Raw genomic sequence first — 21,700 nt, 5'->3', positions numbered from 1 at the left:
CTTTTTTGGTAATTTTGTGTCTTTTTAAAAATAATTTTGTGTCTTTTTTGGTAATTTTGTTTCTTTTTTAAGTAATTTAGTTTTCTTTCTGTCATTTTGTGTCTTTTTTGGGTCATTTTGTGTCTTTTTTAAATTATTTTGTGTCTTTTTTGGTAATTCTGTGTCTTTTTTTAGTAATTTTGTGTCTTTTTTTGGTCATTTTGATACTGCCTCCATCGGCGACCAGGTAATTTGCGTTTGAGACCCCTGGTATTGATGCATTTGCAAGCAATATTTTAATTTTGTACTTAATATACTGTTATGAGGTTTAATTCAAAAGATGTAAATGTAAATGTACTTAGTTACTTTCCACCACTGTGTGTCAGCCTCTCACCATCTTCCTGACGATGATGATTTTGGGTCCCAGGGTTTTGCTGATGGTGAAGATGGCCATGAGACGGAGGCAGAAGACCACGAAGTCGATGCAGAGGAGGACTTTACCCGCGTAGAACAGCTCAGTCGTCAGCCTGAAAAAGGAAACCTTGGTGATTCATACAGAGCACTTTTATAAACTGCAGTAATTTTCTGGGAGGAAGAAACGTACCTAAATGCGAGGCCGATAATAAACAGCAGGATGGACAAAACATCTAGAATATTCCACAGCTCGTTTAAGTACATCCTGGCTTTTTTACGAAACCCAAAGCCATCAGGATCATAAAACAGCTGAGATAGAAAAAGACAAATGAAGTGATGCAGTAATATAAACTAAGGCTGCGCGATATGGACCAATAGTCATATCCCGATATATTTAGGCTGAATATCGATAAAAGATATCCTGATATTTTTATCGCAAAGTCAAAGCCAAATATGAAATGTAACATGTAGTTTTATTGAAACCGTTTATTTAAGTGAACATAAATACTGTATAACAACAGGGGCACCTTTTAAAAAAAAATTAAAGCTCCACAAAGTGCACATTTAAATAAAAACATATCTTAAATAAATAAAATAGGCCAATCTTTTCTTTTTTCTGAAATAAATACAGCCATGGAAAAAATTATTAGACCATTGTTTTCTTCAATTTCCTGTTAATTTTAATGCCTGGTACAACTAAAGGTACATTTGTTTGGACAAATACAATGATAACAACAAAAATAGTTGATAAGAGTTTAATTTAAGAGCTGATATCCAGACATTTTCCATGGTTTTCTTGATAATAACCAAAATCATTATCAATGTTTCTTGCTGATGTTTTTTCTAAATTTTTCATTTTTACAGCGGAGGTCAAGGTGAATAAAGTTAATATTATTATATTATTATCATACTGATTGGTCAGATGTCATGGTGTCACCGTCTGTGACGTAGCCTGATCTTTGCTGATTAGCTGGAAGAAATCCATGTGGTTCTACGACCAAACAGAGAGACATTTTGATAACCACTGAAGTTACCAAATATAGTTCTTCGCCCCATAAAGGGTTAAAAACATATCGATATATCTTTTATATCGATATATCGCCCAGCCCTAATATAAATATGTGTCAGAATTACATCAAGTTTGGATGCAGCATTAACTCGTGTCCCAGCTGATCTTTCTCACCTGTCTGACCTCCTCACACACCAGAGACATGAGCCAGATGTAAAGCAGCACCTCTCCAGCAGAGGGCGTATCCTGGAAGTCGATCATCAGCACCACAGCAAACAGGAAAAGGAAGGCAAAGTAAAAGACAATATTCCAGTAAAACTTGACCTGCGGAGAGCTGTGCAGGCAGACCAGCCTGGACCAGGGGCCCAGAGGCTTCAGCCGCTCGCTGGAGGGGTCACTGAGGACAGAAAGGTCACAGAGACATTTCAGACTCTACAGGAAAATGAAAATTACGCCTAGAGGAAAATTTGTATGGTCCTCCTCCTTTTCTGACATTAACTGGAAAGCAACATGGCTCCTTCCGCATAAATTTGCTATCTCTAATAGAATTAAAGAAGTTCAATACGAAATTATACATAACATTTACCCCACTAACAAAATGTATCAATATTTATATTAACTGTGTATTTTGTAATGCTAAAGTGGAAACAATCAGGCACCTTTTTGTTGAATGTCATTTTTACCAGATTTTTTGGAAAAAATTGAAGTTTACATCACCTCAATTTCCAACCTACAAATTAATTTGAAAGCCATAGATATACTTTTATATTATCACAATTACAGAATACGACTACAACTTGAAGAGTTGCAGGACAAATTATATGGTGAGGGAGGCCATCAAGCTGAAGAAGGAGGCCTTTCGGTCTTGGCTGGCCGAGGGGTCTCTGGAATCAGCAGACAGGTACCGTTCGGCCAGAAGGGCTGCAGCTGCGGCAGTCGCGGAAGCAAAAACTCGGGTATGGGAGGAATTCGGGGAGGCCATGGAGGAGGACTTTCGGTCAGCCTCAAAGAGGTTCTGGAAAACCGTCAGGCGTCTCAGGAAGGGAAAGCAGGGCTTGGCCCAAGCTGTGTTCAGCGGGGGCGGAGACCTGCTGACCCGACCTGTGGATGTCGTCGGACGGTGGAAAGAACACTTTGAGGGACTCCTTAATCCAGCCAACACGTCCTCTGTAGAGGAGGCAGAGTCTGAAGACTCAGGGGAAGACTCACCAGTAACCCTGGCAGAGGTCGCAGAGGTAGTCAAAAAGCTACCCGGCGGCAAGGCGCCAGGGTTGGATGAGATTCGCCCTGAGATGCTGAAGGCTCTGGACACTGTTGGGCTGCCATGGTTGACACGCCTCTTCAGTGTCGCGTGGAGGTCTGGGACAGTGCCAGTGGAGTGGCAGACTGGGGTGGTGGTTCCCATTTTCAAAAAGGGGGACCGGAGGGTGTGTTCCAATTACCGTGGAATCACACTCCTCAGCCTCCCCGGAAAAGTCTACTCCAGGGTGCTGGAAAGAAGGCTCCGGCCGATTGTCGAACCTTGGATTCAGGAGGAACAATGCGGCTTCCGTCCTGGCCGTGGAATAACGGACCAGCTCTTTACCCTTGCGAGACTTCTGGAGGGGGCATGGGAGTTTGCCCATCCAGTCTACATGTGTTTTGTGGACTTGGAGAAGGCCTACGACTGTGTCCCTCGGGGAGTCTTGTGGGGGGTACTGCGGAAATACGGGGCACCGGGCTCGTTGCTACGAGCTATCCGGTCCCTATATAACCAAAGTGAGAGCTGTGTCCGCATACTCGGCACAACGTCAAACACGTTCCCAGTGGGTGTTGGCCTCCGCCAGGGTTGCCCCTTGTCTCCGATTCTGTTTGTGGTTTTCATGGACAGGATCTCAAGGTGCAGCCGGGGGGAGGAAGAGATTCGGTTTGGTGACCTAACAATTGCATCTCTGCTTTTTGCAGATGATGTGGTTCTTTTGGCTTCATCAAGCCGGGACCTCCAGCACTCGTTGGGGCGGTTTGCAGCCGAGTGCGAAGCGGTTGGGATGAGAGTTAGCACCTCCAAGTCTGAGGCCATGGTTCTCTGCCGGAAAACGGTGGACTGCCCCCTCTGGGTGGGGAGAGAGGTACCGCCTCAAGCGAAGGAGTTCAAGTATCTCGGGGTCTTGTTCACGAGTGAGGGTAGAACGGAGCGTGAGATGGACAGGCGGTTTGGTGCAGCGTCAGCAGTGATGCGGGCGTTGTACCGGACCGTCGTGATGAAGAAGGAGCTGAGCCGGAAGGCAAAGCTCTCGATTTACCGGTCCATCTACGTTCCAACCCTCACCTACGAACTTTGGGAACTTTGGGTAGTGACCGAAAGAGCAAGATCGCAGATACAAGCGGCTGAAATGAGCTTCCTCCGTAGGGTTGCTGGGCTCAGCCTTAGAGATAGGGTGAGGAGCTAAGACATCCGGAGGGAGCTCGGAGTAGTGTCGCTGCTCCTTCGCGTCAAAAGGAGTCAGCTGAGGTGGATTGGGCATCTGGTAAGGATGCCTCCCGGGCGCCTCCCGTTAGAGGTGTTCCGGGCATGTCCAACTGGTAGGAGGCCCCGGGGAAGACCCAGAACACGGTGGAGGGATTATATCTCTCTCCTGGCCTGGGAACGCCTCGGGGTCCCCCAGGAGGAGCTGGACGTTGTGGCTGGGGAGAGGGACGTCTGGAATGCCCTGCTTAGCCTGCTGCCCCCGCGACCCGGCCCCGGATAAGCGAAAGAAAATGGATGGATGGATGGAATAAAGATTTCAAATTCAACACTTAATTAATTTGATTATTCTAATTGCGAAATTCCACATAGACAAAGCCAAATTTTCGACCTTTCTTTCTTGCTTTTGAAATTTAATTCAAGAACTACCTTGAATGTATTAAAACAACTGACAATAACAAATGTATACATACTATTAACATAATTCAAGAAATATTTGGAGAAATGTAACATATCATGCCTTTTTCTTTTTTTCCTCCTTCTCTTTTAATTTAATTAGGGCCTCGGGGCAATCGCATTTCAATGCAATGCTTTGCCCCGAGCACTGGTCCCTACAGCTATTGCTGTATGGGACCAGTGCTCGGGGCAAAGCATTGCATTGAAATGAATGGGACGGCCGAAAAAAAATGAGAGAAAAAGAACAATAATTGGAGATCTTTAAACGTCTACTTCTCCGGCATAATTTCAACTAGAGCCTCCATTTAAACTTTAAACAGTAGACACAAGTCTTGTATATCGGTGTATTAATCCACATTTCGATAGGTCATATAGTTTTTTATCAATCCCTGTTCAATGACCATGATCATTTTTGGAGAAATTCTGAGATTATAATGGGTGTGTATTGCACGGAATGTTCGTGTCACAGTGTGTGACATCATTGCCAGAGTGTAGAGGGAGAGAAAAAATTGTCAAAAAATAAATTTGAAAACTGCGCTGCAGGCCGCAAATTCCACTCTACAGAAATAATTTATACATAGAAACATAGGAAAATTTGTCTTCTCCCTCACAATCCTCTGGTAAAGCTGTCAGAGTTATAGTTTGGGCGTAGGACGCACAGATGCGCCACCAACACGCATCAACAGCCTCATTGGCTCCCATATTAAAACGCAGGAAGATTTCTTAACAAGGGAGATTTAACAGTTTTTTTTGATCGCTCTAATGAAGCTATTTTTTCATTTTTCTTAAAAAAAAACATATGTAGACGTTCAGGAAGAACTCAGGACGCTCAAAGTGAAGTCGGATCAATGATAGGTATTATGGTTTTGCCAAAAATGCTTTCTGTTTGAGGCCAGAAATTCCAGTCTGTCAACCTCTGTTGTCACTCTGCCGGAACAGGTGTCATTAATTCTGTTGATTGCTTTGATCTGATTGCCTTTGATCTTTGATGTGATTATAGTTACAGATACACACACATGCACGTAAGCGTGCACACTCCTCACACATGCATACATATGCTTCAAACACACACATGCACACACACACACACACACACACACAGGTAACTTTATGCGATTCTCGCTACACACACACACACACACACACACACACATTGAGGTTAAAGGGCATAGTTTGAAATCTCTGAAGAATCTCATCATTGTGTACACACACCGGCAGTAGCCCCGTGGCCCTTTCAAAATTTCCCCAGAGGAAATTTTCTAGTTTTTATTATTCTGTTTAATTTACACCTGTACTGACTTATGCATTTCATTCACTTTGTCTCATATGTATTTCCTCATTTTGTGATGCCAGACTTTTTGTTCTATCCAACATGAATGTTCTGACTGTAATTGCAACTTCTCAATAAAGTTTAAAAAAACAACAACAACAAAAAAAAAACATTTCAGACACTAACCTCTGGCTTTACCCTAACTGACCTGAAAATCACTACTCTGACAATAACAGAATTATTATATATTTATTATATAATATATTATTGTCTACTTACAGACGCCGAGAATTAGTTCGAAGTGTACTTCCTGTCACTGTCTCCACTGTCTTGATTTCCTCGTTTTTCTCAGCTTCTCTCTGGAGGATTTCATCACGTCTAGGGAGAATTATCAGTCATTAAGAATCCAAAACACTTTGGAACATTGCTGTAGATGTCTACAAGCAGTAGCATAAATAGGTGAATTACATTAGAGCTTGGGAAGGCAGACTATGAATGATAAAAAATGTCATGATAACCTTTCAGCATATTGTAATCTGAAAGAAAACTAGACTTCTGCACCTCCTCTTGGCTTGGTTTTCATGAAACACTTCGCCTGTGATGGGAAACTTTTCATTTCAGAGAGGGGGAGCATATTTTGGCAGGTCTACAAATGCAGATGTGTGTGTTTCAATATTGGGGAAATCCTGCAGAAAAAGTTGCTATTTCAGAATTGGCAACAACTCATGTGGTTCTCATAGAATTGCTGTTATATACAATAATGGTATCAGCATCATAATCAAGATTGGGATGACTGAAATGAATAACTAGAACTTAAACAGGTTACTATGAGGTATACAATACTATAAAGCAGTGGTCTCAAACTCAAATTACCTGGGGCCGCTGGAGGCAGTGTCAAAATGACCAAAAAAAGACACAACATAATTTAAAAAAAGACACAAAATGACCCCAAAATGACACAAAATGACCAAAAAAGACACAAAATGACAGAAAGAAAACTAAATTACTTAAAAAAGAAAAGAAATGACCAAAAAGAAGACACAAAATGACCCAAAAAAGACACACAATTATAAAAAAAAGACAAAAAATTACCAAAAAAAAGACACAGAATTATTAAGAAAAGACACAAAAGGGACCTTCCACACACAACACGTAAAGTGTCACTCATAAAAAACTCCCATTAAACTTTCATATCAAGGTGGGGGCCACAAAATATCGTCACAAGGACCGCAATTGGCCCGATGGCCACGAGTTTGAGACCCATGCTTTAAAGCATGAAGTGTGTGCATATGCCCATCTGGTTGTAAATGTACTTCGTTACATTCCACCACTGCTTTCACACATGTATGTAACTGACAGGACTCACCTGTAAACCAGAAAGCCGGTGTAGATAAGTGGAGAGAAGACCATGCAGATGAGAACTCTCCATACAGGGTTCTCCACTGAAAGCTCCCCACACCAGATCTGTGTCAGAAGAACCTTGAAGACAAACACGCTATGAGACTGAATATATGTGATTAAATATCAGTAGTGGAAAAAGTATTCAGATCTCTTACTTAAATAAAAGTACTAATACCACACTGTGAAATGACTCCACTACAAGTAAAAGTCCTGCATTCAAATCTTACTGAAGTAAAAGAACAAAAGTATCAGCATCAACATGTACTTAAAGTATCAAAAGTAAAAGTACTTGTTTTGCTGAATGGCCCCACACTGATTGTTGTATGTATTTTAAATATATTATTAGATTATTTGTATCGATGCATTTATGTAAGCGCTTTAATTTTGTAAAGTTAGGGCTTATTTTTAACTTCTTAATATACTGTTATGAGGTTTAATTTAAAAAAAAGTCTAATCACTTTAAATTGATCATGTTTTTTTATGTTAAATGTCGACCTGAAAAGTAACTAAAGCTGTCAGCTAAATGTAGTGGAGTAAAAAGTACAATATTTGCCTCAAAATGTAGTTGGGTAGAATTATAAAGTTACATAAAATGGAAATACGCAGGTAAAGTACAATAATCTCAAAATTGTACTTAGGTACAGTGCTTGAGTAAATGTACTTAGTACTTTAAATGTACTTTTCCACCACTGTTAAATACTATGAGGTTTTAAAATAAAAGCCCACTCATTGGGTTAAAGTCGCTGATCACAGTTTAAAGATTGAGTTTTGCATTCAACCCAGATTGAGTTCTGAAATTGTTGAGAGAGAAAAGCCCCTTTAGATAAATGTGTCAGTTTGCTCTACCTGAACACCTGACTGAGCCACAAAGCTTTTATCATCAGCCTCCAGAGCCAGCCTCAGGCACGTTGTCTTCCCCCAGGACGGAGACGCACGAACCAGCAGCTTCTGAGCCCGCTCCTGGTCGCAGTTATGGCACTCGCTGAACACACCTGACACACACACACACACACACACACACACACACACACACACACACAAACACACAATAAAGACAAAAAATAACCACACTGAAAAAATTTGGAGTGACATTTCCTTAAAAAAAGCTAGGCAAGTTTTTCCACACAGAAAGTGTTTGTAATCTTTACTCAGACTGTTTCTAAGTAATATTTATATAAAAGAACCACTTTTTTTTAATGAAAATACACAAGTAAATTGCAGATTCACTGATCACTTCCTCAATTACATTTTACTTGGAAATATCAACTAATTAAGCCAATTAACTGGTTTAGTGAATATTACTTGGAACCAATGATTCAATTTACATACAAAACTGAGGACACATAATAACAAACAATCACTAAGTAATGCACTACATGAAAAACAGCAATTTTAAAGTAAAAGCAATGAATTCGTATTTCGTTGTAGAATTTACATAGATGATTGAAATAATAATTACAGGGCCAAAAAAATATTTTTTTTCAGTGCATGGAACATTTGTTCACTGAAAAACATGAAGCTTACAAAGTATTTTTTTTTTTAATATCTAGCCATAGTTTCTTAATTATATTGTTTTGAGTATAATTTACCTACTGACCATAGTTTTATGTGCTTATTTAATTATTATTAGTATTATTATTATGTGCTTATTTAATTATCTTATTGTTTAAAGACTTCTTTTAGGATTGACATTGTGAGCTTTTTCATGCTTTTCAAGCTATTCAACTGTTGAATATGGTGTGCTGTTGCCTAAAATATTGGTTCCAATTGAGAATTTTAGTTGCATGTAGTTTGAATGTTATTTCAAAAGCATTTTCTGCCACCAAAACATGCTCGTTTCAAGTATTGCTGGTTTATTTTGTTGTTACTACAGTCGGGCTATTCAAGCCACAATCGCTCAAGTATATTTGGATTTATTTCAAGACATCATTGGTTTTTCCAGTGCCTAGATATTTTTTTACTTATTTAAAGAAAAAAATGAGGGACGTCTGGAATGCCCTGCTTAGCATGCTGCCCCCGCGACCCGGCCCCGGATAAGCGGAGGAAAATGGATGGATGGATGGAAAAAATGATTTACTGCACTGGCAGATCATTTTACTTGTTTGGAGCCTGTATTTGCTTAATTCTAGTCATTTGTTTCTTATTTTTTGTCAGTTGGTTTTGCAGTGTGCATCATGTCTGTAGATTTATACCCATGGCGTGTTTCTCATAGTGATCGGCGAGCTCCTTCATGGCCGCTGCCTCGTCACCATCACTTCCTTCCTTTGCCATCGTCTTCAGGATCTTGCTGGCAGCCAGAGCAGCAGACATGCAGTCTCTACACTGTGGACACGCAGATACAGATACAGATACAGATACAGATACAGATACAGATACAGAAAGATGCAACACACAAAAAACTATTTTCAAACTTTGTCGGTATATGGGTAAATGTTTTAATCACCTGCTCCCAGGCGATCTCAGCCAGCTCCTTGTTGTTCTGGAGGATAGCCCAAAGGAAAAGGTCTCTGCCCGGGTCCCTCTCATCTTTAACTTCCTCCTCCTTGAGAGAAGCTTTGGAACCCGTCTCAGTTTTAGACAGCTAGATGAAAAGTGAAGGAATGTGTTGCATTAATTAGATCAGGGGTGTCAAATTCAAATTACCTGGGGGCCGCTGGAGGCAGTATAAAAATGAACAAAAAAAGACACAAAATTACCAAAAAAAAATACACAAAATTGCTGTGCATGATAATGAATGCATATTATAAATAGACAGTTTGAATTTATTGATGTAGCCATATTGAAAAAAGTCCATATCATCCCAAGGCTTGTCCAGACACCAATTTGGATAAAAATAAAAATAAAAATAATGTTTTTTTTGGGTTTTTTTTTAGCAAACTGTTCAGTTATATCTGCTGTAAATTTCATTTCCAATGTCAAAATGTAATTGCCACATATCTGGTTGAAAAATACTGAATATCCTTTATTTATTTGTTGACCTAAAGGTAGTATTTCTTTTTAAATATTGGAACCATGAATAAGTTATAAAATTAAAATCTCTAAAATGAAATTAGTAGGTATGTATGGTTCAGAGCACTTTCGCTGATCAAGCTACATTAATTAAAAACATCGATGATGGATAAACAGACTCACTGATACAGACGTGTCCTCCATTAACATGTTGCAGTGGTATGTCGTGTTGGAGGGAGGGTCAGGGTACAAGGCCTTGGTGAAACTGCCCAGCAGTTTGCGCACCTCATCAGAGACATGAGTCATGGAGATCATTTGGCCTGGCCCTGAGTGAACTCTACGCCTGCGGAACGTTTTCTTCCGGCGGTAGGAGCTGTGGACCCGCTTGGCCAGCTTGCGGAGAAAGATGCAGCTGGGCAGCTGCTTGTAGAGATCGCACAGAGTCTCCTCATCCAGGAAATCCCTCAAACTCACACCGTTCTCCAGCAGCAGACTCACAAACTGAGGCTTGTTGCCAACCAGGGCGGAGAACATGGCCCAGTGGAGGTCACTGGACTGAAAATTAGAAAACATGGAGAACATAACAGATCTTTATTTTTTATTTGATGTAGAAAAGCTATTTTTTTAGATTATCATACAGGGTCAAGACCAAGCGGCAACCTCCGGGTCTGAGCAGGGAGGCAAACCAGGAAGTGCCTTTAGCTGCATTCTACCAAAAATTCCAGCAGGGGGCGCTAAGTTTGGCTGCCAAAACATTTTTGTCCATACATTTCAATGAAAAAATGAGAAGACTTCTCACCTTATTTATTACCTCAGAACTTTTTTTTAGGACAACACTATGGTCTCAATCACTAGTAAAAAATGTTCTACAAGACAATTTGATGTTAATAGTGTAAATAATGGCCCCATTTAGAAGAAAATAGAAGATAAAGAATCGTATGATTTGGGCCGTGGCTACGTTTGATTGACAGGTCACTAACAAGGCAAGCCGTCATCAGGAGAGGAGCAAAACAATGCGTATCCATGGCAACGTGTCAATAAAGTTATATTTAATGTTATATAGATATAAAAAAAGGATGTTTACCGGTTTGGTCTCATAATTTTGACCCTTTTACTGTATTTTCACTTATTGACTTTACGTTTATTTGAACGTTTTGTTCATTAAAAATGTCTTGTTCAGCATTTGGTTGGACTAATAGACACTCCAAGGAGTCGCTGCTCATTTTTCTGAGGTAAGTAACGTAACGTTTTTTTGCTAGCCAAAACTGACATCCCAGTTAATGCTCCAGTTAATGCTAACGTGAATCAGTCAGGTTGAGGTGTAGAGAGGCTGTAGTCAGTGTTCAGATCCCTCTCCTCCTCCACAGTCTAGATATGGTCTGCTCCCAATATCAGAAACAAGATGGCAACACAAGATGGCGACGAGTGTAACGCTGAACTCGATACCTCAAGCGGGCCACAAACCAATGGGTGTCGTCACGATGACTACGTCCATTATTTATATACAGTCTATGGTCAAGACCGGGGTCAAGTTCAGAGGATGCCGTTTTTTGTCAATCCTGACAGTCTGACACAGATTACTGCTGGTGTTACGTATGTTGTATTACAGTTGGACCCACCTTCCACTGGCTCTCCTCAGTGAAGATCTCAGTCTCAGCTATGTCCACTCTGTTCCAGGCTATAGCCAGCTCCAGCTGCCTCTTCCAGGACTCCATCCCCAGTGACTCGCTCATCTTTGAGGCTGAGTGGAAAATTAATAGCACCACAATCTATGGAACACTCAATTCTGCTTACATTGAGTCAACAGACTGATTTGATTCTGGAGAGATTCTATCTTTCTGTTACAAGATAATCTCTCTTCACAACTGATTATCCACACTCCTCACATAAGGCGTTTTACTGTATATGATGCAACAAAGTCAGAATTAAGTCTATTTATTGTTAGAAAATTGATTTTTAAAAATTCACAAAGCACACTGTGATAAACAAATTATTTTCTTAACAGTTAAAAACCCAAACTTATTCAATATACAGTACACAGAGATGAAGGGTATAAAACATTGAGGTGAAACTGGGTAACTGTTTTGCAATAAAGAAATATATACATTGGCTGCTTTTTATCAGCAGTTTAATACTGTAGTGTGATATAAACTGGGGTCCCACTGCATGGTTATGCACCAAATAGTAAGGCTTTGTGGCCACAGATAAAAAGAGACAGAGGATATATTCGCTGAGTCAGCAGGACTACTGCCTGGAAATGCATTATAATTCCCCCATTGATAATGGAGCTCAGAGATGGAAACTACAGGCGAAGCGGTTTAGATCGCTGATGAATCATTAAGATCAAATGCTAAGTGAATGTCCAGTGTGGTGGACTCGCTTTTAGTGCACTTTATCTCAGAATCTTTTATAACAATACACATTAAGCCTGCATTAGTCTTTCTTAAGACCAGCACAAGGAGGATTACATTTGCAAGTAGCACCGCATATTTTTATAAATATATCAAGTGTCTCTCTGTATAGAAAGCAATCGTTGAGGTGAGAATATCTATGTTGGTTTTTGATTTCGGCATATTTGGTATCACAGTGCATTCGATTAGCCTTCTGAGAAGCAACATTATACTTGCTGAGAGCTCGAAGCCTTTCCGTCTTCATACTTAATGTTGTGTCGGATGCCTGCAGTCATTCTAGTCCGATACTGAGCAACTGCCTGAAAAACAAATCCCTACCTTTCAGTAGTCCTTGAAGAATAGCCACATCCACGCCCACATGATTGTCTTCGCTTATCCTGAATATTGTCAGCAAATGAGGCATCCTGATGATGTCCTGAATCTGGCAACAAAAGCAGATACAATGAGCAGTGTTTCACTTCAAACCTGGAACATCCAGGAGACCCTTGCCTTGTTAAATAAATTCTGAAATCAACTGGTAGTCTGAAACAGGGGCTAAAATCTGTGTTTCTTTAAATTTAAAGACTAATCGAGAGAGAAAAGAAAACAGTAGAGGACCTAAAACTGAGCCCTGTGGCACACCACAAGCATTAAAAACCATTCTTTCATTGAGGTATTGTTGTAATGAGAGCAGAGCTGTGCCAAAGCGATTAAGCAACATGTGGTCCACGGTATTAAATGCAGCACAACTGTCCATTAATAACGGTATAGAGCAGCCACGTCATCAGACACTATCAGGAGATCATGATTTAACCCGCAGAACGGCAGATTCTGTGCCTCTGATGAGATCTAAATTCATTAAATGTCATCCTCAGGTCAAAATTTTAATTAAGGGGATTATTTAAGTACTCTGTCTTTCTGTCTTTCAAATGAAGCCTGGTTACTGGAACACTCAAAGCAACCACATCCTTAATAATGCATAACTTTAAGCCTTAATATAATTTAAACAGATGAGATTTAAAAGAATTTACACAGTTGTTATGAACGAGAAAATTAGCTTTACAGACCAAAACATGGCTTCAAAAACATGTCTGTCCATTCATTTCGATGCAAAATGAGAAAACTGCTCACTTGATTTATTACCTCAGAAATCTTTTTAGGGCAACACTATGGTCTCAATCACTTGTAAAAAATCTTCCACATCAAAGACAATTTGATGTTAATAGTGTAAATAATGGCCCCATTTAGAAGAAAATAGAAGATAAAGAATCGCATGATTTGGGGTGTGGCTACCTTTGATTAACAGGTGGCTAACAAGGCAACGTGTCAATGAAGTTATATATAACGTTATATAGATATAAAAAAGGCCATTTTGTAACGTACGTTTTGTTTTAGTTTTTTGCTAGCCAAAATTAACATCCCAGTTAATGTTAACATGAATAAGCAGGAAACAAGATGGCGACGAATGTAACGGTGAACTCGATGCTTCCAACAGGCCACAAACCAACGGGTGATGTCACGGTCACTACGTCCATTATTTATATGCAGTCTATGGGTTTGACTTGCTTTTGGAACCAGCCAAGTGGTCAGTCAAAGAACTGAAGTTTTTGACACTTGTTAAAAAGAAACTTGGAAATTGATTTGTAATTGTTTACATTGTCAGGATGTTTACATACCTTCTTGGTCCATTCTAAAATCATGCGGTCGGAGAACTTGTCATACTCTGGGCCAAAGAACTTTTGCATTAACTCGTGGATGTGGGCGATGGTGACCCGCTTCACTGGCAGTGTTGCCACCTGGGCGATCACATCTGCTATTCTCCCAGAGCCCTCCAAGACCACACAAGGTGTACCGTTCAGCATGGCATTATAGATGGTCTGAGAGGAGAAACACAAGACAGTCAGACAAGACAGAGACAGAGACGGAGAGAGACATAATACTGATGACTCACATTTAGAGTGCCTGGCCCTCCATCCAACACCACACACACCACAGGGATGTTGACGCCACTTTCTGGAGGAAAGACGATAAAAAAATCAATATTAAAAGATAAGAAAAAAGAATCAGATATGAGATGGTATCTGTGATGGTTTGCTTCTTTTGTACACATTGCATCAGCTTTTTGACCTATGTTTCCAAGGCGCTTTCTGGAGATGCACTTTTCCAGCTGGCTGCGCAGTTCAATCTCCACACCGTAATTTCCATTGGTCCCATCGTCCACTAGCAGGAAATGGGTGTGGTTGTTATCAAGGCATGAGAATCGGCCCTGGCCCTTGACGTCCATCACATATTGGGCTGGAAAACGACCCTGCAGACAAAGAGGAGGACGAGATGGAGGGAAATGAAGGAAGGCAGAAGGAGACGTATGCCATGCTGGTGATGACTCTGACCAAACAAAGATAAGGAAATTGTAGTTGGTCCAGAATAAAGCAGCAAGAGTAGCTCTTTCTTGTAGATGGAGAACTAATGTTATTAAAATGCACAAATTATTAGGTTGGTTGGATGTAAAAACTAGATTTCTGTCATTACTGATGGCTTTTATTAAGAATGTCATAATAACATAATCACCAGAGGCACATAATTATTCAACAAGGCATGCAGTTGGAGGTTGTTTCACTTCCTTATCATATTACTCATTAGCGAAAGCTAGCGGCTAACTGATGCTAGCGGCTAACTGATGCTAGCCGCGCTGCTTGTTACAGCTAGAAGAGTAGCCATTAGCGTATCAATGCTAACTCAAAATTGTGGTCACAACATTAGCTGACATTCATAGCGGCTTTACAATCGTGCCAGAGAAATTCAGAGTTGAGCAAACTCAAAAACAAAACTTAAAGTATTTAGTTTAATTGTCCAACTTAAAATTTTATCGAAGTTTGTTGCCTTGAAATTTTGAGTTCACCCAACTTTTCTTTTTTTGCAGTGCAAACAAACAAAGAGTGAAGGCCTGTGAATGTGTGTGTAATGTACCTCTGGATGCACCAAAGTTTCCCTGTTGTGAATTGTTCCCCACGTTGCGACACCGATAGCCACGATTTGGCCCTTCATGGAGCTCAGGGAGTAGTCCCTCACAGCCTGCCCTACATGCTTCATCACACCTGCGTGCGTACCGCCAGTGATGATCCATGCACCTGTACAACATCGGTCCAAAATTCAATACAACATACATTACATATCACCATGTTTAGGGTGATATAGTAGGGCTGGGCAATATATCGATATAAAAAATATATCGATATATGTTCTAATTTGATATGGAATTAGACCATATTGCATATATCGATATAGTTCTTACTTTTTTAATTTTTATATATAAAAGCTGCCCTTACTAGGGTTTGTCATATTCGTTATTCTTTTCTCATATAAATATATATATTTCAGAAAAAGATTGGCCTATTTTATTTCATAGGCTATTTTTATTTAAGATTTTTTTTTATCTAAATGTGCACTGTATGGAGCGTTGATTAAAAAAAGGTGTTCTTATACAGTATTTATGTTCACTTAAATAAACAGTTTCAATAAAACTACTTGTGACATGTCATATTTGGCTTTGACTTTGACTGAAAATTTGCTCTCACTTTGCGATAAAAATATCGGGATATATATCGTATATCGATATTCAGCCTAAATATATCGGGATATATCGCCCAGCCCTATCATATAGTATATTTACAATATAAACAAACATAATATGGACATCAGAAATCACATTTTCTTAAATATGGTTTCTTGTTCGTCAACTTCATGGTGATGAAAAATCAATGCTCTCAGCCAAAATATAATTCCACACATAAACCCATATAAAACCTAAACTTCTCTTTCTTAAACTTTGATTTTTGTTTGGATTACACAAATCATATAACATGTTATTCAGTGTGTTCAACATTTTGTCATCTTCAGAGAGAAACAGATGAGCTGTTTCCCTTTTCCATTTATTTGTGCACACTTCTCCTGGTAACCATTCAGACGGCCCGTCCTGCATGGGAATATACTGGAGATACATATATATATAATATATATATATATATATATTATGGATATTATATGAAACTAGAAGATCTAAGGAATCTATAGACCCCAGGTATGTCAGGAAATCATGTTGGGAAGTTGTCGAGGTGGTCATGTGACCTCTGACGTCATGCTATCTCAATGAAAATAGGCTTTCTGGATTCCTACAAGTCTCCTCTTTACATACATTTATGCTGATAACATGCAGTATAAGGCAAAAACCACATAGTTTTTGGAATGAAGTACAAATTTGCCATTTCCTCCAACTGTATTTGAATATTTCTGCATACTGGGGTCCCTAAACAGTGACACGCTTCGAATTGCATAAACTGAGTATCACTGGAAAGCTGACACTCTTGCAGCATTCAGATGATGTCACAGCTTCTATGTGGCATTTATGGTTGACCTGCTATCTCCCCCTAAACATCCACTACCCACAACCACCAAAAAAAAGGACCTTGAACACTAAGGGGTTAAAATATAAGCTGTTTTAAATGGGACACAGTCAGTAACAGTAGTCGGCAGTGAATGAGGAAACTCTGCTCTTTGAATATCACTAGCTAGATATTTTACTAGATATTTTATCACATGCAAACACCCACACACCATAATTACACATGGAGTCATAAAACACATGTTTTCACACACTCTCTAGTTAATCATTGGTAAAGCTTGAAATCTGAGGCTGACCTGTTGTCTGCGTCACTTTGATGAGACCTCTGTGGAACATGTTCTTGAGACGGGACTTCAGATAGAAGTTCTTGGCCCCTCCGGTCACTGAGATCAGCAGGTTGGGAGGAGAAAGTTTCCACTGTTCGGTCAATAACCGGTACAGGATTTCTGGGCTGGTGTCTGTGGACACTCGCACATACTGAGAAGGACAGACAGATAGAGACATACAGGTACACGTTTAAAGACTGAGGAAAGCCGAAATAAAGGGGCAGTGGTGGAATAAATACATTTACTCAAGTGCTGCACTTAAGTACTGTTTAGAGCATGGATCTCAAACTCGCGGCCCGCGGGCCAATTGCAGCATACGTGACGATATTTTGTGGCCCCCGCCTTCATATGAAAAATAAATGTGAGTTTTATATGAATGTCACTTTACCGTGTTGTGTGTGAAAGGTCCCTTTATTTACTTTGACTTTAATTCTGTGTCTTTTTTTGGTAATTTTTGTCTTTTTTAGTAATTTTGTGTCTTTTTTGGGTAATTTTGTGTCTTTTTAAAATTATTTTGTGTCTTTTTTTTTATAATTTTGTGTCTTTTTTGGGTAATTTTGTGTCTTTTTAAAATTATTTTGTGTCTTTTTTTTATAATGTGTCTTTTTTGGTAATTCTCTGTCTTTTTTGGGTAATTTTGTTTCACTATAAGTAATTTAGTTTTTTTTCTGTCATTTTGTGTCTTTTTTGGTAATTCTCTGTCTTTTTTTGTGTCTTTTTTTAATAAGTTTGTGTCTTTTTTAAGTAATTTCGTTTTTTTTCTGTCATTTTGTGTAAGTGCGTGTTTGTGCCGCACTTACAAACATCCTCTCTGGTGGAAAAAGAAAAGGTAATGCTTGTAACATTTCCATGCTGACAGACTGTTTGAAGGATGTAGGAGCTACTGGAAACAAAACAGACCAAGATTATTTGATTAAAGGTGCTGCCTCCGCTCACATAAACAGATGCTGCATGTCTCTGTATTACTCTGCAGCAACAGCAAACTATAAGGTCAGTTCAGAGTTTCATCACCATCACAAGGTAGAGCAAAAATTGCCCAACATTTTCCATTGAAGTGAATGGGACGGCTGAAAAAAAATGCGCGAAAAAGAACAATAATTGGAGATTTTTAAACGTCTACTTCTCCGGCATAATTTCACCTAGAGACTCCATTTAAACTTTAAACAGTAAACACAAGTCTTGTGTATCAGTGTGTTAATCCACGTTTCGATAGGTCATATAGTTTTTTATCAATCCCTGTTCAATGACCATGATCATTTTTGGAGAAATTCTGAGATTATAATGGGTGTGTATTGCACAGAATGTTCGTGTCACAGTGTGTGACATCATCACCAGAGTGTAGAGGGAAAGAAAAAATTGTCCAAAAATAAATTTGAAAACTGCGCTCCAGGCCACAAATTCCACTCTACAGAAATAATCTATACATAGAAACGTAGGAAAATTTGTCTTCTCACTCACAATCCTCTGGTAAAGCTGTCAGTTATAGTTTGGGCGTAGGACGCACAGATGCGGCACCAACACGCACCAACAGCCTCATTGGCTTCCATATTAAAAACGCATTAAAAAAAAATCTTAAAAAAAACATATGTAGACGTTCAGGAAGAACTCAGGACGCTCAAAGTGAAGTCGGATCAATGATAGGTATTATGGTTTTGCAAAAAATGCTTTCTGTTCAAGGCCAGAAATTCCAGTCTGTCCACCTCTGTCTACTCTTCTGGAACATTCAGGAGTCAGTTAATTCTGTTGATTGCTTTGATCTGATTGCCTTTGATCTTTGATGTGATTACAGTTACAGATACACACACACACACACACACACACACACACACACGTGCGTAAGTGAGCACACTCCTCACACATGCATACACATGCTTCAAACACACACGCACACACACACACACAGGTAACTTTATGTGATTTTAATTACACACACACACACACACACACACACACAGGTAACTTTATGAGATTTTGCCACACACACACACACAAATGCGCGCGTATGCGCGCACACTCCTCCAAATACACGATTCACACACACACACACACACACACACACACACACACAGACACACACACACACATTTTGAGGTTAAAGGGCATAGTTTGAAATCTCTGAAGAATCTCATCATAGTGTACACACACCGGCAGTAGCCCCCGTGGCCCTTTCAGAATTTCCCCAGAGGACATTTTCTAGTTTCAGATGAGATACTTACATGCAATATAGTATATCAGCTAATTGGGTTCATGTTAATGTACTTTTAGTATGCATCAGTTTGATCCATTGAAAACAGTAAAAACAATACTTAATACTATTAACTGACAGCTAAGCATAATACGGACGGAAAGATAGCGTTTCTGTGTTATTTAAGGTTACACTAGCAAGAGGCATTAGCATTACTTACAAAATACAATCTCACACTATAAGAATACATACTTCCTACAGGCACTGCACTTGCTTACTCTAATGGGAAGAAAATATGGTTTCACCTTGCCAGTCGTCTGTCCCAAACCACCAAAACTGATGTCTCCGAAAGCATCGCTGGGCACTTCGCGGATATGTTTGTGTCTGTCCCACGACTCGTCTGTGAAGTCCTCTGGCTTGATGGCTTCATCCACATGATCGGTCTTTGAGTAGCCGCACCTACAAATATCCTCTCTGGTGGAAAAAGAAAAGGTAATGCTTGTAACGTTTCCATGCTGACAGACAGTTTGAAGGATGTAGGAGCTACTGATAACAAAACAGACCAAGATAATGTGATTGAGGGCTCTGCCTCCGCTCACATAAACAGATGCTGCATGTCTCTGTATTACTCTGCAGCAACAGCAAATTATAAGGTCAGTTCAGAGTTTCATCACCATCACAAGGTAGAACATCTTATCCTACCTGTCACCTTTTTCATAGAGGAAGCATTCCCTCTTGTGGATGTTGTCCTTGACAAATGTAGTAAAGGCATGGTGCTGGAAGGAAGGGGAGACAGAAAGATGATGAGAGGGTCTGGATGCAGTCATCAGAGTATGAACCACTCGTACATCAAGCCTGGTTTCCCTCATCCTGAATGCAACATGGGGGGGCTACGGTGCACAGATCTGCCTCAGGCTGTGAGCTGACAGCAGAGATCAGGCTGTGCAGTCGGTGCTGAGGGTGCTGGCTCACGCTCTGCACTGCATCAGTGATGTCAGAGCCGAGCTGGAGCTGAGCAGGCTGCTGAAACCCGACTAAACCCTCCACGTACGGGACAGAAAGAAGCCGGACGCCAGCTCTCAATCGATAGATTATAGCATTACTGAGAGTGGATTAATTACACTTTCATTAAAGAATAAATAAATAAAACATCTTGTGATTTGGAATGATTAATCGTCACCTAAAATCAAAAGTATTTGTTGTACTTGTAAGAGAGACATAAAGTATTTTTTTCTTTACAAACTGACAAAAGTATTGAAGTACACTTACTCAAATTGGAGTGGACTTTAAAGGTAATTTATTTCCATGTTATGTACTTGACTACTTACATGGCTATTCCACAACATTTTAACAAAATATATTGCACATTTTACTCCACTACATTTATTTAACTGCACTGCTTTTTTCTTTTTTTCTGCTTTTTTAACTTAAAAACTATTTCAATTTGTGACACCAAAATGCATTAGATTTTCTCAAATTATGTTTCAACCTTACATCTTGATTTAATATAAGTCAAATCATTTCTTTTGCCAAAGAAAAAAAAAGAGTAAACATTGTTACAACTTCATTTTTTAATTTGGGAAAATCTAATATTTACTCTTACATATAAGTTTAGTTTTTACTTCGAAAAACTAATTAAAACACATTAAACCTCAATCAATCGAGTCAATATGTATGTTTTTTTTTATCACTTCACAAATTTTTTTTTATACCATAAACAAAAACTAAACTTGCGATAATAAACAGCCAATTAGTTTACTTAACATGAATAAAGACCGTTCTATTCTCCTTAAAATACCTTAATGTTTTTTTCATTTTTCTTTTATGCATCACCTTTCTTTTATGTACTTAAAAATGCTCTAGTTAAGATTTTACTGTGCATACAAAACTCATTATCAGGTAATAAGATATGATGCATTACTATGATGCGTCACTTACATCAAACCAACCACAACACAGTACTAGTTATGGCTGCATTATTAATGATGACTCAACAACACTGAACATTTTCCATAAAAACTTAAATACTTCTATTTAAGTACTTTTTCCAGGTAAAAAGACATGTTAACACTTACCTTTTTAAAACGAGCAAAAATGTTATTTATCTCAAGGTGCTTCTGGTTCACCTTGTCGATTATATGCTGTGGTGTCTTTGCTTTGGGCAGCATTTCTGAGGAAGTAAAGAAAAAAAAAGTCAGGTTGAAGCCTTTCCAGTTTCAAAGAAGTGCTTCTTCTGAAGGATGTCTGAGGAAACAAGAGGCAGGATGTGCATCTTGTCACTAATGGACTCCTTCGCTATAGAAACCTACAGAGCCTGGGATTTGTGAATATTCTGACATGCCTTTATCTTGCTGCCATTTAACCTACATTATCTCCACTTCCTCCTAGCAGGAAACTCCAACAAATGAAATATCACACATATATAAAAATCCACACTAACCCCATGATTCAGTCATCAGATTCTGCCCATCCATTA

At 39.3% G+C, this 21,700-nt stretch overlaps 1 protein-coding gene across 1 annotated transcript in view; it reads right to left on the bottom strand.

The window, feature by feature from the left end:
- The window catches only part of LOC131978731 (transient receptor potential cation channel subfamily M member 2-like), a 33,602-nt gene extending 13,417 nt beyond the window's left edge, over positions 1 to 20,185 (bottom strand). Inside the window, exons 1-18 of the mRNA XM_059342457.1 lie at positions 19,927 to 20,185; positions 19,530 to 19,698; positions 17,010 to 17,190; positions 15,282 to 15,442; positions 14,442 to 14,622; positions 14,266 to 14,327; positions 13,991 to 14,191; positions 12,654 to 12,756; positions 11,544 to 11,665; positions 10,108 to 10,479; positions 9,419 to 9,556; positions 9,168 to 9,297; positions 7,822 to 7,967; positions 6,941 to 7,053; positions 5,854 to 5,952; positions 1,577 to 1,799; positions 584 to 702; positions 374 to 506 (exon numbers count right to left, since the gene is read on the bottom strand). Of these exons, the coding sequence (XP_059198440.1) occupies positions 374 to 506; positions 584 to 702; positions 1,577 to 1,799; positions 5,854 to 5,952; positions 6,941 to 7,053; positions 7,822 to 7,967; positions 9,168 to 9,297; positions 9,419 to 9,556; positions 10,108 to 10,479; positions 11,544 to 11,665; positions 12,654 to 12,756; positions 13,991 to 14,191; positions 14,266 to 14,327; positions 14,442 to 14,622; positions 15,282 to 15,442; positions 17,010 to 17,190; positions 19,530 to 19,698; positions 19,927 to 20,093 (2,820 nt within the window). The 5' untranslated portion in view covers positions 20,094 to 20,185. The remainder of the gene's footprint in view (positions 1 to 373; positions 507 to 583; positions 703 to 1,576; positions 1,800 to 5,853; positions 5,953 to 6,940; positions 7,054 to 7,821; positions 7,968 to 9,167; positions 9,298 to 9,418; positions 9,557 to 10,107; positions 10,480 to 11,543; positions 11,666 to 12,653; positions 12,757 to 13,990; positions 14,192 to 14,265; positions 14,328 to 14,441; positions 14,623 to 15,281; positions 15,443 to 17,009; positions 17,191 to 19,529; positions 19,699 to 19,926) is intronic.
- Between the last annotated feature and the right edge of the window lie 1,515 nt (positions 20,186 to 21,700).

The sequence above is a fragment of the Centropristis striata genome, chromosome 10 (assembly GCF_030273125.1).
Source record: "Centropristis striata isolate RG_2023a ecotype Rhode Island chromosome 10, C.striata_1.0, whole genome shotgun sequence".
Taxonomy (NCBI): Eukaryota; Metazoa; Chordata; class Actinopteri; order Perciformes; family Serranidae; genus Centropristis; species Centropristis striata.
Note: the sequence above shows the minus strand (reverse complement) of the source record. Positions and strands in the feature narration are given on the sequence as shown.